At 39.9% G+C, this 15,287-nt stretch overlaps 1 protein-coding gene across 1 annotated transcript in view; it reads left to right on the forward strand.

Moving 5' to 3' along the window:
* Window positions 1-15,287, forward strand: part of LOC106928785 (receptor-type tyrosine-protein phosphatase U-like) — a 150,740-nt gene that overhangs the window by 82,522 nt on the left and 52,931 nt on the right. The window contains exons 10-13 of the mRNA XM_088009932.1: window positions 2,706-3,026; window positions 5,590-5,699; window positions 10,218-10,419; window positions 12,443-12,545. Of these exons, the coding sequence (XP_087866058.1) occupies window positions 2,706-3,026; window positions 5,590-5,699; window positions 10,218-10,419; window positions 12,443-12,545 (736 nt within the window). The remainder of the gene's footprint in view (window positions 1-2,705; window positions 3,027-5,589; window positions 5,700-10,217; window positions 10,420-12,442; window positions 12,546-15,287) is intronic.

Below are 15,287 nucleotides of genomic sequence, written 5' to 3' on the forward strand. Positions count from 1 at the left end.
CCTCCACTCAGCCACATCCTGTCAGATCCCATTCCTCACGTCTGATGCTTTCTGCCCCAGGTTAAAGCAGAAGACAGCGGAGCCTCTGTGACACCACCGCAGCATGGATTCCTTTTCTTCTCGGACTTTCGTTGAGCTTGACATTTCAGATGTTCCTCAGTCCCATCTAGCTTTTGTCAATAACTGATGGCCGTTCTCAGAGCTAAAAGTGAAATGCTGTATGGATTCTTTACTGTGACTAAAAATGTTCGATATGAAACATTCAGCCTGTATTTGAGAATTTTTCTTCAAAGCTGTAATAATCTTGAAAAACGCTTCTGTAATTATCCAAAGCCCAGTGTCCAATGTTAAAATCTATGTAGAAATAATTCATGTATTTCTTCATATGCAGAAGTCATTTTTAGGCTTACTTAGTGGGAAACATGAGTCGATCAAAAAGAGTAATTTAGCCTGGCCATCCTGTGCCATTCCACTCAATTAAAATCTCGCTTCACAGCTCAGGTTGGGTTTTCTCCCATTTACTTGGATTCTTCAGCAATTACATTCTTTTCCTCTGTAGACTTGTTCTAATATTTTAATCAGGCCACGGTGCAACTTGGAACCAAAATATCAACAGACTTTGAGTCAGTTTTGATGTTTAAATCACAGTGTGTAGAAAGTCGTCCAAACAAGTGTTTACAGCTCAAAACCCACATGATCTCCTCTTGGTAAGTATGAGTTTGTGCACTGAAAGTCTTTCACATTTTCTTAAAAAAACCACTCCAGGCAATGCAGACAAGCCTTGAAGATAAAAAGAGCAGATCCACAGGGAGCGTCCCACCCGGTCCACCGTCCTTCCATTCCTCCTCTCTTTTCTGGTTGCCTGGCTCCCTCTGCCTCTGGGTAATCCCTCTGATTAGGCTAATCATGCAGAATGTCGGCGCGGGGCCGGATCGGTCGGGGACAGGACAGAGCCTGCCAGGGCGCGGCTTTAATGATGACTAATGACGTCTGAAGTAGAAAGTGAACTATCTGCTTGTGACAGATCTGATTTTAACTGGATTGTGACTGTTGTTTCTTTTATTTTTCTGCACCTAAATTTTTGCCTTTATCTTTAATATGTTTTTTTTATTTTGAAGAGCAACGCTTTTGGCCGTCTCGGCTGTCAGGGCGTCAAACTCTTTGGTGTGGTTTGTGCTCTTGGAAAGAGCAAACCTCCTTAAAGTCAGCAAACACTTGAGGGATGTGTCTGTCCTTTCAGGAGTGATTTCTCCTTTTTGACATTGCCTCGTTCATGTGTGTTATTAGCTTGTGATCCATGTCTGGCGACGCAGCAGGGCTGCAGCTATTGCCTCTCCAGTGCTGCCTAAGAGTCATCCACATCCCTGTGCTGCCATTCCAAGGGCATTTCGCTCAGATTCCTCCATTTGGTACCGCTGAAGTACTCTTGGACATTCAGGCCAGGCTGCTGGACAGAAATACCCTCATTAATGCTTGAAAGTGGACATTTAACTTGACATCCACATGTGTAATAGTAATGTTCACACTTGACAGCTGTAATTAGGCTTTGTCCGTTTATACGTGCCAAACAACCTTCTCCTGTCAAACTATATTCATTTAACAAGTTGGGAATCTAGCGTTCTGTGACATGTTTTTATCCATCTGTAGGCACAAAATCTGAGTTCATAGCATCTGCTCCAGGTTTCTGCCTCCTTTTGCTTGTTATTTTTTCCAATTTTATCAAACACAAGTGAAAGTAGAAATATACTTTTAGATTTTTCTGTGCTTGTAAAACTTTCCTCTGGGATGAACATTTGTATTTTCCTTTCTCAGACTCAGTGAATTGTGTCAAAAAATGGTTATTAAAAATGCTGAAGTCTGATGCATAAATTTATTTAATTGCTCATTATTTTGTAAAGACTTTGAATTAAACAGGAAACATTTGTAAAATAAGACGATAAAAGCTTTGGAAATGTGTTGATGCTGACATTAGCATTGGGGACGTCGGTGCTGCTGCAACGTGTTTAGAATTGAGATGCTGTTTAAACCTATCCTCAAAGCTATTCAAGCCTAGCTCCTTTTAGCACAACTTAAACACAACAATAGTCTTTTCTAGCTTCCACTCAGATCGGTATTTTGAAGCAAACAGTCGTAGTTAACTCTAACCCTACCAGAAACATGCTTTGGATTCTTGTATGTAAAAAAATAACAAATAAAACGTGTCAAAATTTCTGGCCCTACCTATAACCTGCCTAAAACTTCTCCATACGTTCATCTCTGACCTTTCTGCTGGGTTCAGTGATTTTCAAGAAGCTGTTTGTTCACTGATTTTTCCCCTAAAAACCTCAGAGGACGTTACAGAACAGCTGAGCTGGATTTTTATTGCGACTAAGTGGTTTAAAGACTCTTTATCAAGTAGGAGATTTAAGTAGACAATGGGTTAACCTATATTATATTTAAAGATAAAGTCAAAGGGGCTTCATTGTATTTATTAAGAATGTTTTGTAAAACCATTAAGAATATTTCTCCCACCTCACGTGTCGGTGGACTCTAGCCTATAAAACCCCATTGAAATGTACTGCAGTTGCACTTCCTACATGATGAAATGTGAAACTTTTGATTTCCCGTCACCACTCTTACAAGGCTGTGTATGCCTGTATCTCATGAGCTCAATGCATTTTCATGTAGTACTTCATCAGAACGTCTCTGCTTCCTGTCCGTGTCAGAGCCCATGCGTGCCTTGCGGGGCCTCACAGCCACAGAGATCCAGCCGCGTCTTTTGGCCCTTCAGTGGGAGCCGCTGGGCTACAACCTGACACGCTGCCACACGTACACGCTGTACCTCTGCTACCGCTACTCCATGCCGACGGGGAGCAGCGGGGGCAACAACGCCACTGTAAGGGAGTGCCTGTCGGTGGACCGCAACACCTCCCGCTTCACCCTCAGGGACCTGCCACCCTTCCGGGCCGTCCATGTGAGGCTGGCACTGGCCAACCCAGAGGGCAAGAAGGAGAGCCGGGAGGTCACCTTTCAGACGGAGGAAGATAGTGAGTGGGAGTTTAATTGTTCTCGCTGTATGCTAACCAGTGCTACCCAATTGTATAGAAGGCACATGTTTTCGTTTGGGTGTGTAGTGAGGCTTGGTGTTGTCAGGGAGACTTAGCTTCACAACTTCTTACAGTTGTAGTTGTTCCTTTATGCTCGGATGATTATTATGCAGTGCTTACAAAAATCCGGGCCTTTAGTTGTGTAGCGCAAGCAAAAAAAAGAAAACACAAATATTGACTAAAAAGAAAAGCTGGATCAGCATAACTAAACGGAAGATCAGCCCTTTAAATGGAGACCAGTGAAGCATTCATAAGCTCAGTGTATTGCCAAGAGCAAAATGCTATAATGATTTTGCTTATCTTTGTAATATTTTCCTGTGGACTTCAGCAGATTATGTGCAGTCTAATGCAAATTTTCCATGGATGAAGACCCAGAAGGTCAAAGTCTTGTTATGTAAAATTGGTGAGACATTTCCATGTAACTGAATATGACTTAGGAATATTTTTTATGACCGTTCATATGGTCAAGAAAGTTGGAGAAATTGATCCTCAGGATTTGCAGTGGGTTGCATTTCATCATCACTTCTTATTTACATACATAAAAGGAAGACAATCACTGTCCAATCTCTCTAATTGTCCATTCCTACACACTGTATGTCTTAATAACTAAGGGAAATTGATTTCTTAAAACTGAACGCCTTACAGACCGTTTCTTCAGTCTGTTGCCTATTGGGCTCAACTATCAAATGCCACTGAAGTGTTTTTTTTTTCTTCACCTTATGCAACACACAGCAAACGAAAAAAAAAAGTCAAACAAGAAAACCTGTTAGACTTTTGTTGATCCATGGTCTTCCACTTGTCTGAGTTTGGGTCAAAGGTCAACAGGTCCAGGAAGAACATCTAGACATGGATCTCTCCAACAAGATCCTGCGTTCTGGGGGATCCAAAGCATAGCTAGGCCAGACGGGAGACATTATCCATCCAGTGAGAGGTGCGTCTTCCCCAGTGTCTCCTTGAAAATGTCCAAAAGGAGACACCCAGGCGCATCTTGATCAATTCTCTGAACCATCCAAACTTTCTCCTCACCCTGTGTCTCAAGCTGAGTCCAGCCTAAATGTGTACATTTAGGCTGTTTGTATCCAGGATCTTGTTCCTTTGGGCATCGTCCATATCGGCCATACTTAAGGGTCGGAACGTAGACCGACTGGTAAATCGAGAGCGTTCCTTTTTGGCACTGCTCTCTCTCACCACAACAGACTGAAGCTACCCCCACGTTACTGCAGAAACCCCAACCCATCTGTCTAACTCCCATTCCATCCTACCGTTACTTATGAGCAAGACACTAAAATACTTAAACTTCTCTGCTTTAGGCAAAGATTGGCCCCCAAGCCACAGGAGCAGTCCACCTCTTTTTCTGTAGAGAGATTGGTGTTTTCTTTTTAGCTATGTTGAGTACTTGCTTCAGATTACCTTCTAAGAAAACTAGACTCAGATCAGGATTGATTGTTTCAAAGAATTATGAGCTATGGGTTATACTCCAGTCAGTTGCAGTACATGGTGGACTACGGTGTACCTGAGTTCACTTTCAGGATTATCTGGTCTCCATAGACCAAAGTAAGAGCTGTGTCTGCATTTTTGGCACAAGGTCCAGCTCTTTCCTAGACTTGCACTGGACTCTAACATGGGAGTTTCCAGTCATTCACTAAGAGACTGGGATGAGAGTCAGTTCCCAACCAGGAACTGCCTCTGCTTCTGGGCCAGAGGTTTCTCTATGGGAAGGAGTTTAAGTATATTAGTGTCTTGTTTGTGAAGGATGAGATGGATGGACTGATTTGGAACTTGGCTGCAGTAATGGGGATGCTGCCAGAGCCTTTCCTTGTAAAGAAAGAGCTGAGGCAAGAAGCAAAGTTGTATTTGAAAATGTTGATTTTCACCGACACTCAGTCCAATCTCATTGAGGTTGAACTATTTCACATAAACAAAAAGGCAAAACTTTGCATTTCTAAATGTTTGAAGCTAGTAGAGACTAAGCCAAAAAATAAAAAATAAAAAAATGTAGCTGAGTCTGCAGGGAAAGGCATGTTTCAATATTACTCCACATTTAGGAGCCACTCTGTAAGGCCAATCACAGAAATATATAAGATAGATGGAAGTTTGTTCTTGTAATGTGACCAAATGGGAAAAGGTAAGCTGGTTAGAATACTACCAAGTCCTGCAGTAGTATAGTTATTATAGTATTAAAAGAGTAAATGATCTTATGTGTCAGGTTGTACAGCAAATTAATCTAATTTGTATCACTCCACAAAGGACGGCCATGATGTAGACGTTGTGCAACATCAGGAGTCAGGATCTCAATATATCCTGACATCTGGGGCCGAGCCGGGCCAGTTTTCATCTGTCCCCTCCCTCTCCTCTATCTTTTCTAGCCCTTGTGTCTTTTTTTCTCTTTCTCCTTTATTTTTTTCTGTCAAAAGTGTTTGCACCCACTAGCATGCCCACACGACACTCCATTTACTCGGGACAGTTTGTTTCAGCCGAGGCTGTTTATTTTGTCTCGCTTTAGTTCCTGGGGGCATCGCTCCAGAGTCTTTAACCTTCACTCCACTCGACGACATGATCTTCCTCAAGTGGGAGGAGCCTGTGGAGCCCAACGGTCTCATCACACAGTATGAGGTAAGAGATGAGGTTTGTTTTTGGTTTGACCTGTTGCAGAACCCACGTTCACATTTCATTAAATTTACAGTAGATTTCTATATGCTAATAAAGCAGAGGCTGTAAATACATAGGAGAACAAACTTCTAGAAAATTGTAAAACAGCCAAAAACACTGAGTTCTTTGAAATCTAGACTAAAATCCCACCTGTTTAGTTACTTTTGAACGATAATAAATGAAACACTGACCAACATTTTGATGTGTAATGACGACATTTGGTCAAATGTAATGTTTCAGTTGTTGAATAAACAATACAAAGTTTATGACTTTGTATTGTTGTGTTGTTATGATGTAAATCACTTTGAACTGGCTTGTTGCTGAGATGTGCAATACAAATGAAGTTTATTGATTGATTTATTGATTGAGATGGAAGCTTCCACAATGTTAAATGTCATTATTGACAATCAGGGCTGACCATCCAGCCTCCAGGATAAGAAGCTAACATCCTGCTGGACACAAACTGTTCAGATTTTTTCCTTCAGGTCAGTTATACAAAGACGGTTTCTGTCCCCAGGCTGCATCTGATGAAGGTTTTTGTTTTGATCAAAACAATCAAAAATAGGATTTATTGATTTTGTCACAATTCTTTTTACTTTCTTTATAATATAAAATGGCTACAAATATATCTACATATTGTTCCTTCGTCGTTATTTTATTCCCCTTAAAGTTTATATATTTATACTAGTGGGGGGACTCATTAATTGCAGAGTCTGTAATGAATTAATTGTGATTTATTGCATTTTAATCAAACTGTGTATCAACAAAATAAGCTACATTTTAATTCAAAAATCCCTTTTGCTGCTAGATTTTTTAATAAATAGACATGAGAACTCAAAAAATATAATTGTTTTTAATTTATTATTATTCAGGTTCTTCATCACATTGGTGCAAAGTGTTCTTCTATCCAGTCAGCTTTTCAGTGTTTCAGGAATTCCTGATCATTCACAGCACTTTAGAAGTGTGGACATTAGCATTAGCGCCTGCCGCCTGTGCTGATGCTATTTTAGGCTTCACTGACAGGCTAAGTCCTTTAGCATAACTTCAGCACAACGATAGCCTTTTCCAGCATCCAATCAGATCAGTTCTTGTAGCCCCCAGTGGGACAAGAGAAGCGTCTTTGTGTTGTTCGCGGATGTTGCTTGTGCGTCAGATTTACGGGCCTACCAGAAACAAGAGGATTCAAAGTTCCATTCCTGATTTATAATTAACGTCTTGATGCTGTGAGCGCCTGAAAAAAAATGTCTAATTGTCTGTGCCATCGTCTTGGCAGATAAATCAGATTCTGTTTTTTTTTTTTTTTCTCTGGTGGTCTCTAACCTACCAGAGACCAGAGTAGTCTGGGCTTTCTGCTATGAAGCCTCACTATCGATGACAGTCTGAGAGGCATTCGAGAGAGAAATTAGTTCCACAAACACACACTGAGTGATGGTGTGACTGGTTCACACACAGACGAGCTGCACTTACTTGGAAGGTTCAGATTGAACAAATAACACAAAGAGTTGACAGAATAAAAGACGGCAGTGGAACTTTCATGTGATTGAAAGACTTGACAAGCTGACTAGACTTGATGCAGAGTTCAGAAAAAAAAGCTCCTCAGTGGGATCCATCAGCAGTGTTTTAGAGATATTCTTGATGTCACTGAATGTAGTGCATAAAAATATTTTTTGTGTGCACAAAAATAACAAATTACTGACAGTCTAAATAGAAAAGTCTTGTACATTGTCATGTTTCGATCCAGCAGTGAATCCTCACTGTATGCCAGAATGAACTCGATAAGCACTGATAATTCATTTAATAGTGTTTGAAAAGCTGCTTGTTAGTGTCTGGCCATGAAGTAGCTCTGGCATTCCCCTCTTGGGTGCAGCTGATTGGACTCAACCAAAACAGATTTTAGAAAACTGCGATGGACTGGCACCAGCTCACCCCTTCACCTCCCTCTTTCCCTGCAGGTCGGCACAGTAGATGGATAGTTCTGCTCATTCTCCATACATTAAATAAATCTTTTAAACATACAGAAATCCCTAAAGCTTGGAAGTTGTTGATGGCAGCCCAGTCTTTAAAGCTGTGAATATAGGCAACATATCTAACTACTGTGTGTTACCAGCTACGTTAACAATAGCTAAAAAAATAAATAAATAAATAAATAAATAAATAAAAAACGGTTGTCAGGTTTCTTGTGGAGCGTCTTAATAATGGTCATAATCTGAATCCTTTCCAGTCTGGTTTACCACCCAACTCCTGTCCATCTGCTTGTGATCAGATTTATGGAGGTGACCCCCATTATTTTTTTCACCAGCTGAAAATCCTTGAGGAGTCTTCTTGCATCTTTTTTGATTTGATGAATAAGACATGCATGATGTTTACAAAAAATGATTAAATAGAACACACTCAATTATTTTCTTGTATGGTAAGGAGTAGGGATTAGCTCTTGGGAAATCATTGACTCAAATCTATAGTTTTTTAAAGGTTTTTCTGGCTCTGACAGTAGTTATTTACATCAGATCAGGAAATAGGGAGAGATAGGAGAGGGGGGAAACATGTAGCAAAGGACCTAGAGTTGGGAACTGAATCCCAGATTCATGGAGGACAAATAGCCTGTGGATATGAGGCTCCACCTCTACATCAGGCACCGTCCCTTCAAATCATACCTTTTAAAAGTCAGGTTAAAAATTCGGTCTATTGTCTTTTTTAGAGATCAAAAGTTTTTCCCTCTTGCACTCCAATGAAAGTTAAACTTGTCTCTCTCTGAAGGTACAGGCATTCACTTTGGACAGCCACACCTGGCCATGTCCAGGTGATACACCTGTGTGTCGTTTCCATTCTTCCTGCTAACAAGTGGCCAGAACCACGAAATAGAACCAGAGTCCTGTTCCATAGCTGCGGCATCCAGGCTTTGAACATTCTAATTTTTTCAAAGTAAGCGCTTCAACCAAAACAATTTGGCAATTTCTTTTGGTTGTACTTACCCAGAATGCCCTCCACTGTAATTTGCTTCCTGCTTCTGAAGCGGTCTCTGGTCCATTTGGCGTTCACACCAGAGAGTTCATTTCAGTGGATTTGTAGGCGGACCACAGTTTGGGAGTCCACTGTACATATTTTCATGAATTTTGAAAATAATTAGAAAAAAAAATCACAAATATAAATTAATTTAGGTATCTGCATCACACAGCCACATTTCCTTATAAAAGACAGAGTAGACTTTTGAAAATGATCTCCCAAGTGGGTACAAAACAGCCGTATGGTCAATATGAACACACCTATTTACTATGAATGTACAAAATGTTCTGTGGAAAATGATTTCTCTTCATACCCAGAAAAGTCAGGTACAAAATTACAAATAGGAAACGTCTGTACAAAAGCGCTGGCCATGTTAATTTCCTGCATGTTTTGCAGAAGGTTTTAAAATTTCATCCCGTCTGCCATGGAGATCACTGCTTCGACTGGAACCAATACTCCCTCTGGAGCTCTTTGCAGTCATTTGTTACGGCAACTTTAAGCATAAGATAGAGGAGACTATTAGACCATAAAATGTGTCTATAAGGTAATTGGTGCCTGTTTTAATGACGGATGGAAGCCGTCTAACTGGAGAAGCTGGTCTTAAAGGCTTGACTTTCTTTGAGGAGTTGTGATGCAGCTGGCAGGAAGTGACAAAAAGGTCTGAGGGTTAGGGTCAGTATCAGTATGGGATCAATGCTACTGTGGTGAGATCGATAGATTTGTTTCAGATTCTCTTCTTGAAATGTTATTTTATTTTTGTGTTGTAGGCTCTCAGCCTGTACCTCAGAAAAGATTATGCTTTGATTTACTTTCAAATGATAATTTTTGGCACTTTATTTAGGAAAAATTCACACAAATCATTTTGTTAATAAAGCATTTTGTAGACGGCTACAAATTTTGTCCAAATTCCGTCTGAGGTTAGAACAAAATTAATTCAAAGGAAAAAAAACCACGAAAAATGTGTTGGTATGTCAAACTTAAATGAAAAGTATTGATACCGGTATCTGTATCGATATCGATATCAATATCAGTGATACACGCCCTGTATTTACTTTGCATCAGATCAATACCAAAAATTTGTATGCCTCTAGTTTCTGTGGCTGAACAAACTAAATCTCAATCGGGCCATCATCAAGAACTTAGAAAGTTCTAAAAAGAATTTTCAGATTTTTCCATCATTGTAAAAGTTGGTCATATATTTGGACTCATGCAAGTATTGAAATATGTCCTCACATTTTCTCTCATGGCTAAGCTGAAATGATCTCTCCAAAAAAAAACATGGCTAACCAAGCACATGTTTTTTTTTTCTTTAATTTGAAAAACAGTCTGATGAATATTTTATGAAGAACATTGACATTTTCTTTCAGAATCAGCTTGTAAAAACAAATGAAGTGTTATGTTCGTATTATGTATCACGTGATAATATTCTTTCTTCAGCTTGTTTTTTCCTGTTTTCTTGTTCCGTCTGTTTATCGTTTGCAGATCAGCTACCAGAGCACTGAATCCTCTGACCCAGGCATCAATGTTCCTGGTCCTCGCCGCACCGTCTCCAAGCTGAGGAATGAAACCTACCACATGTTCTCAGGCCTGCACCCCGGAACCACCTACCTGGTCTCTGTTCGGGCCCGCACGGCCAAAGGCTTCGGCCAGACCGCTCTCACTGAGATCACTACCAACATATCTGGTGAGCCTGCAGTGAGGCTGATAGATGTCCTGTGTGTAACCCCAAAAGATGATTCTCATCAATAATAAAACAAGAAGCCTTCCTTTGAGATTTAATATTCCAGTCTGTAATAAACAGCATTCAAGAAAACCAAAAAAGAAAAAGAAAAAAAAAAGACATTAAACATTTCTCGCCAGCAGAGCGAGAACTTGTTTCTTTCTCCTTCAAAAAGAACAAAATTGATTTCCTCATATACTTTTAAATTATACAAATTATCCTCATTCATGCACAGCCAAAACGGCTTTCAGATGCACACTCGCTTTATTGGAGAGAAAACAAATTATAGCTAACTACAAATGTTCAGGATGGGTAGTTTGAGGGGAAAACAGCTTTGTTTTCTGTTCTCCCATTGAAAGGCCCCACACAACACAACACAACACAACACAACACAAGACAACACAACACAACAGAAATTAGAGGCTGAGACTGCAGGTATGGAACAGCTGTGAAAACATTCCACCTCTTAATGTGAGTTGGTGATTTCTGTCCATTAAATGTGTTCAGACTGAGACATTACTGGGATGTATTTGCATTTAATCATGTGGAGGCTGTAGAGAATTGCTTGTTGTGAGTCTGAGCAATGAGAGTCGTTCCCACCTTTTTGGAGCCGCTCTGTGGTTTCAGCTTGGGAGTTGTTAATTACCACTTTTTAAAATCACAACTCTGATGAGAATCACATGGGATTTTTACCATGGAACATTTTTTTGTCTTACATGCGACACACATCATTCACGTAAAAACTGGTGTGAACCTCGAGTGCATAGATCTTCCATGTCTAACCGGTTTTCACATGGGATTTTTCTGTCAGGAAAAATATGGAAGAAAACTAAACGGAGCTGAAGAACCAGAAATTAATTCAAAAACCCACAAAACTAGGAAAAGGGAACAAAATACATTGACTTCATGAAAGTGTGTCTGTGTTTATTAAACACGGATAAAAGAGTTTTAGATATTTGGCTTTGACAGAAAGAGTTGACAAAAGAAAGTTAATTTATACCTCTGAACTATTTGATCTTTTCTGTTGCTCTACAATAATATATATCCCACAATATTTATTGCAGATATATCCAGATAGCAAACAAAAACAAAATACAGATTTTGCAGATTTGTGTAGCTGTCATCATTGAAAAGCAGCCATGTTTACACACATGCTAGCATTAGCATTGGTAGCACAACTAGCCACTAGACAAATTTAGCTCATCTAGTGGCTCCTTAAATTCAACATTTAAGGAGTTTTATCTCCTGACAGTCCTTTTTTGGCTTTGCAAATCATTAACGTTGTGTACGAACTGTTAGAACATTAAGAATTAGTTCAGTCAGAGCTCCAGTTTAAGCTAACCTAACAGGTCCGTAAGGAGCTGAAAGAAACTAAAAAGAAAGCAGATACACTCCATTTTGTTAGCAAGGATGAAAAATACAAAGCTGGAATATATAGTGAACAGAACGCATACATGCACACTGGTCCAGTAGATCTCAGCTGTTTGTGTGACTATTGGTGGCAGAATTACACAAACATTCACCTCTTCCATTCCACCCTGAGCTCGTATGTTGTTCTCATAGCTACAGCACTTTACTTCACTACACACTTCCAATTAATTTACAATCTGTAATAAAGCGAGGAAAACTCCACCTCAGAGCTCCCAGAGTTTTGCTGAGGTTGTGCAACTTTGACATAAATCCTAATTATGTTTAAAAGCCTCTTGTTTTCTGTGTAGCCGGCTGCTGCTTCCCGTCAGCAGACAATGGCAGCGTGTGGGAGGTCTACTGGTACACAAGGGATCCGTTTGAGTAATGAAAAGAGATCGCGCTCCGGCTCCTTTCATATGCAGCTGAGAAAAAAAAAGCCTAAAATATCTCAGCAAAAGTCTTAAAAACATTAAAATCGACAAGGTTTTGAGGTTTCATGTGGAATATTTCTGTAGTGTGGATGTCTTTGACCTGTCTCTCTAAAGTGTGGGTGTGTGTGTGTGTGTGTTTTTTCCAGCCCCTGTGTTCGACTATGAAGACATCCCGTCTCCGCTGAGCGAGTCAGAGAGCACCATCACCGTGCTGCTGCGCCCTGCCCTGGGGAGGGGGGCGCCTGTCAGGTACAGCTAATAAATGCTCCTCAGCTACTCCAGCGCTCAATCACTGCTGCTATGCACGGGTATTTATAGCTGCAGTCACAAAGAGCTCTGTGGGGCATCGGGAAGTGGTTCGTTAGGCTCTGAAAGCAGCAGATGCACTTCAAAAGCAAACGGTGTCATGTTATGCTAACCTAGCTCGTCTAGCTAACCTAGCTTCCAATTTGGTTAAAAGGTTTAAGGAAGACGCATATATCTTTTAAACCTCTTTTATTATGTTAAAAAATATGTATTTAATGAGAACGATCACTAAATATAGTTGAAACCAGAAGTCTACATACAACCTTAATGAAGTTAAATCATACTAAACTTCTCTTGTTTTAAGACAGTTACAATTATTTCTATTTGCTAAATTCTACAACAGTAAGAGAAATAATTCCAGATTTATGTATTCATGTCTTCTAAATCTGAAGTTTACATACAGAATGATTACGGTTTCTTAAAACATTGAGGGAAAGCCCAGATGATGATTTGTGGCTGACATGGACGATGAAGGCAGAGACATGGAAGAGCCCAAGCGCAGACAGCGATGGTAAACAAAAAGAACAAAACAATAAGCTGGTCATGAGCAACTGGCATGGACAGGAACCAACCAAACACAACTACAAGAACCCAGCAAGGAACAAAAGCCAAACAGGAACTTAAATCGCGTAGGAGACAGGTGAGCAGGACAACTAATGAGGGAACACAAGTGGAAAAACATGAGTTAGGTTGACAGGAACAAAAAGGCTGAGCTAGAGAGTACTGACAAACAGACTTAATTATTATCAAAACAAGACAGCTAGAATAAAACATGGACGACAGCTAAATGGATATAAAACCTGAAGAAAACTGAAGAGACTAAGAAAACCAAAACATGGAGCCATTTCAGCACCAAGGCCACCAAAGTGCTTTAGATCATAAAAACACCAAAACACAAAGTCATAAAACACACCATTTAGTCAACAATTGAGAAAAACGGTAACAAATGAGACATTTTCCCATTGGGGATCAATAAAGTATATTCTATTCTATTTTGATGAGTGTCATCATCAAAATCATTAATAAACATCAAATATGTTGATCAACGTTTCATTTATTATGACTCTAAAGCAACTCTTTACAGGCAGGTTTTTAGTCTAGATTTAAAGGGACTCAGTGTTTCGGCTGTTTAGCAGTTTTTTGGAAGTTTGTTCCAGATGTGTGGTTAATAGAAGCTGAACGCTGCTTCTCCATGTCTTAAAGACATAGCCATCTGATTGTTGTGATGGCTGGAAAGATAATCTTAAGTGATATTCCTGCTGTGTGGCGTGTTGAATGAAACAGGTGGCAACCAGGAAGAGAGGTGACAGAAACACGGATGGGAATCAGATATATAGAGAAGACAGAACAACTGCCATGGTGCAACTTTGTAACACTTTTTCTCTGATAAAAACAATCCACAGACTATCGCTATACTTCTTCTTCCTTGTCCGCCATGTTTGTTTCCTCTTAACTCCCCTTTGATCTCTGGGGTTTTGGGTGATTTGTTGAGTGAAATCGGTCGGCGTGTTGTCTTGTCTTTGCTGTGTGGTCAGACGCCGCAACACTGTAGTGTAAATCTATGATTTATTTTTTTATTTTTTCATCGTCTTGTGTGGTCTCTCTGGTTTCGAAAATCAACCGGCAATTTTAAAACGTTGCCATGTGAACCGAGCAGCAGTCTTTTTCCAGAACTGGCTTGTTTTTGCTCCATCTTTCTTCCTTTCAACTATAGCTATCTTCTCTGTCCCTTCATAAGGACAGTGTCCCCACTGCAAGCTGGCCGCCATATTTCACATGGGAGACAAAGTCTTCAGGCCCATGTTCTAAGTTTTACGCCTTAGACACTTTTTTGGTTATTTTTATTCACATGTGACCCACCTGTTTTTAGAAGGTAAATGAAACTCCTCCATAAAGAGCAGACTTGGGAAGTGAATGTCTATTTCCTCAACTTAACTTTGGATCTTGGCAGCTCAGATGATGGACTGAATTATAGGACGTTCAATGCTTGGGATGAAGCAAACCCTGTTTGTTCACACAGTAACTGGAATGACTGGAAACTAGTAACTAAGTAGTTAATTCTTAAAGGCTAAATGACTAAAGACAAAAGAGGAATGTATACAAGCCACATCACATTTTTTAGCATTTTTATTCTTGGAAAAACTTTAAAAAACAAACTCCCAACAACATAAATTGAATTTTCTGACATAACGTCATAAAAATGTGTAAAAGTACTTTTGCAACAGGCTGGAAATGGTGACCGTGAAAAGTAAATGGTTCCCGGGTTTATCATTCCAATACTGCAAAAAGTGAATAAATCCTGTAACGTGGCTCCCTCGGTCACTGCCTCACACTGCTCTGAACTGACAGCAAACTACTAATCATATGCTGACAGCTGCTGGTTGCTGCTTCCCTGTAACTGGCATCCGAATCCAATTTTTGCCTAAATGTCGGATTTAGACAAATCTGATCCACGGCATCTTAATGAAACAGCATTTCTCCAGGAAATAAGGAAGAATGGGAGCTGATTCAATCTGAGGTTCTGTCATGGAGGACAGCATGGTTCTGTCAGGGTGACCAAGCGTTAAAGCTTCTGCTTACTGAACCAGTTTCATGTAGTGAGTATAAAATAAATCCAGACATTGTGATACATTAAATAGTAGGATATTATGTCTTTTTTTTTGTTCATCTTTCAGCACAGTCAAG

This window comes from Poecilia mexicana, unplaced genomic scaffold (assembly GCF_051168715.1).
Source record: "Poecilia mexicana isolate PSO_F unplaced genomic scaffold, ASM5116871v1 scaffold_11, whole genome shotgun sequence".
NCBI classification, from domain to species: Eukaryota; Metazoa; Chordata; class Actinopteri; order Cyprinodontiformes; family Poeciliidae; genus Poecilia; species Poecilia mexicana.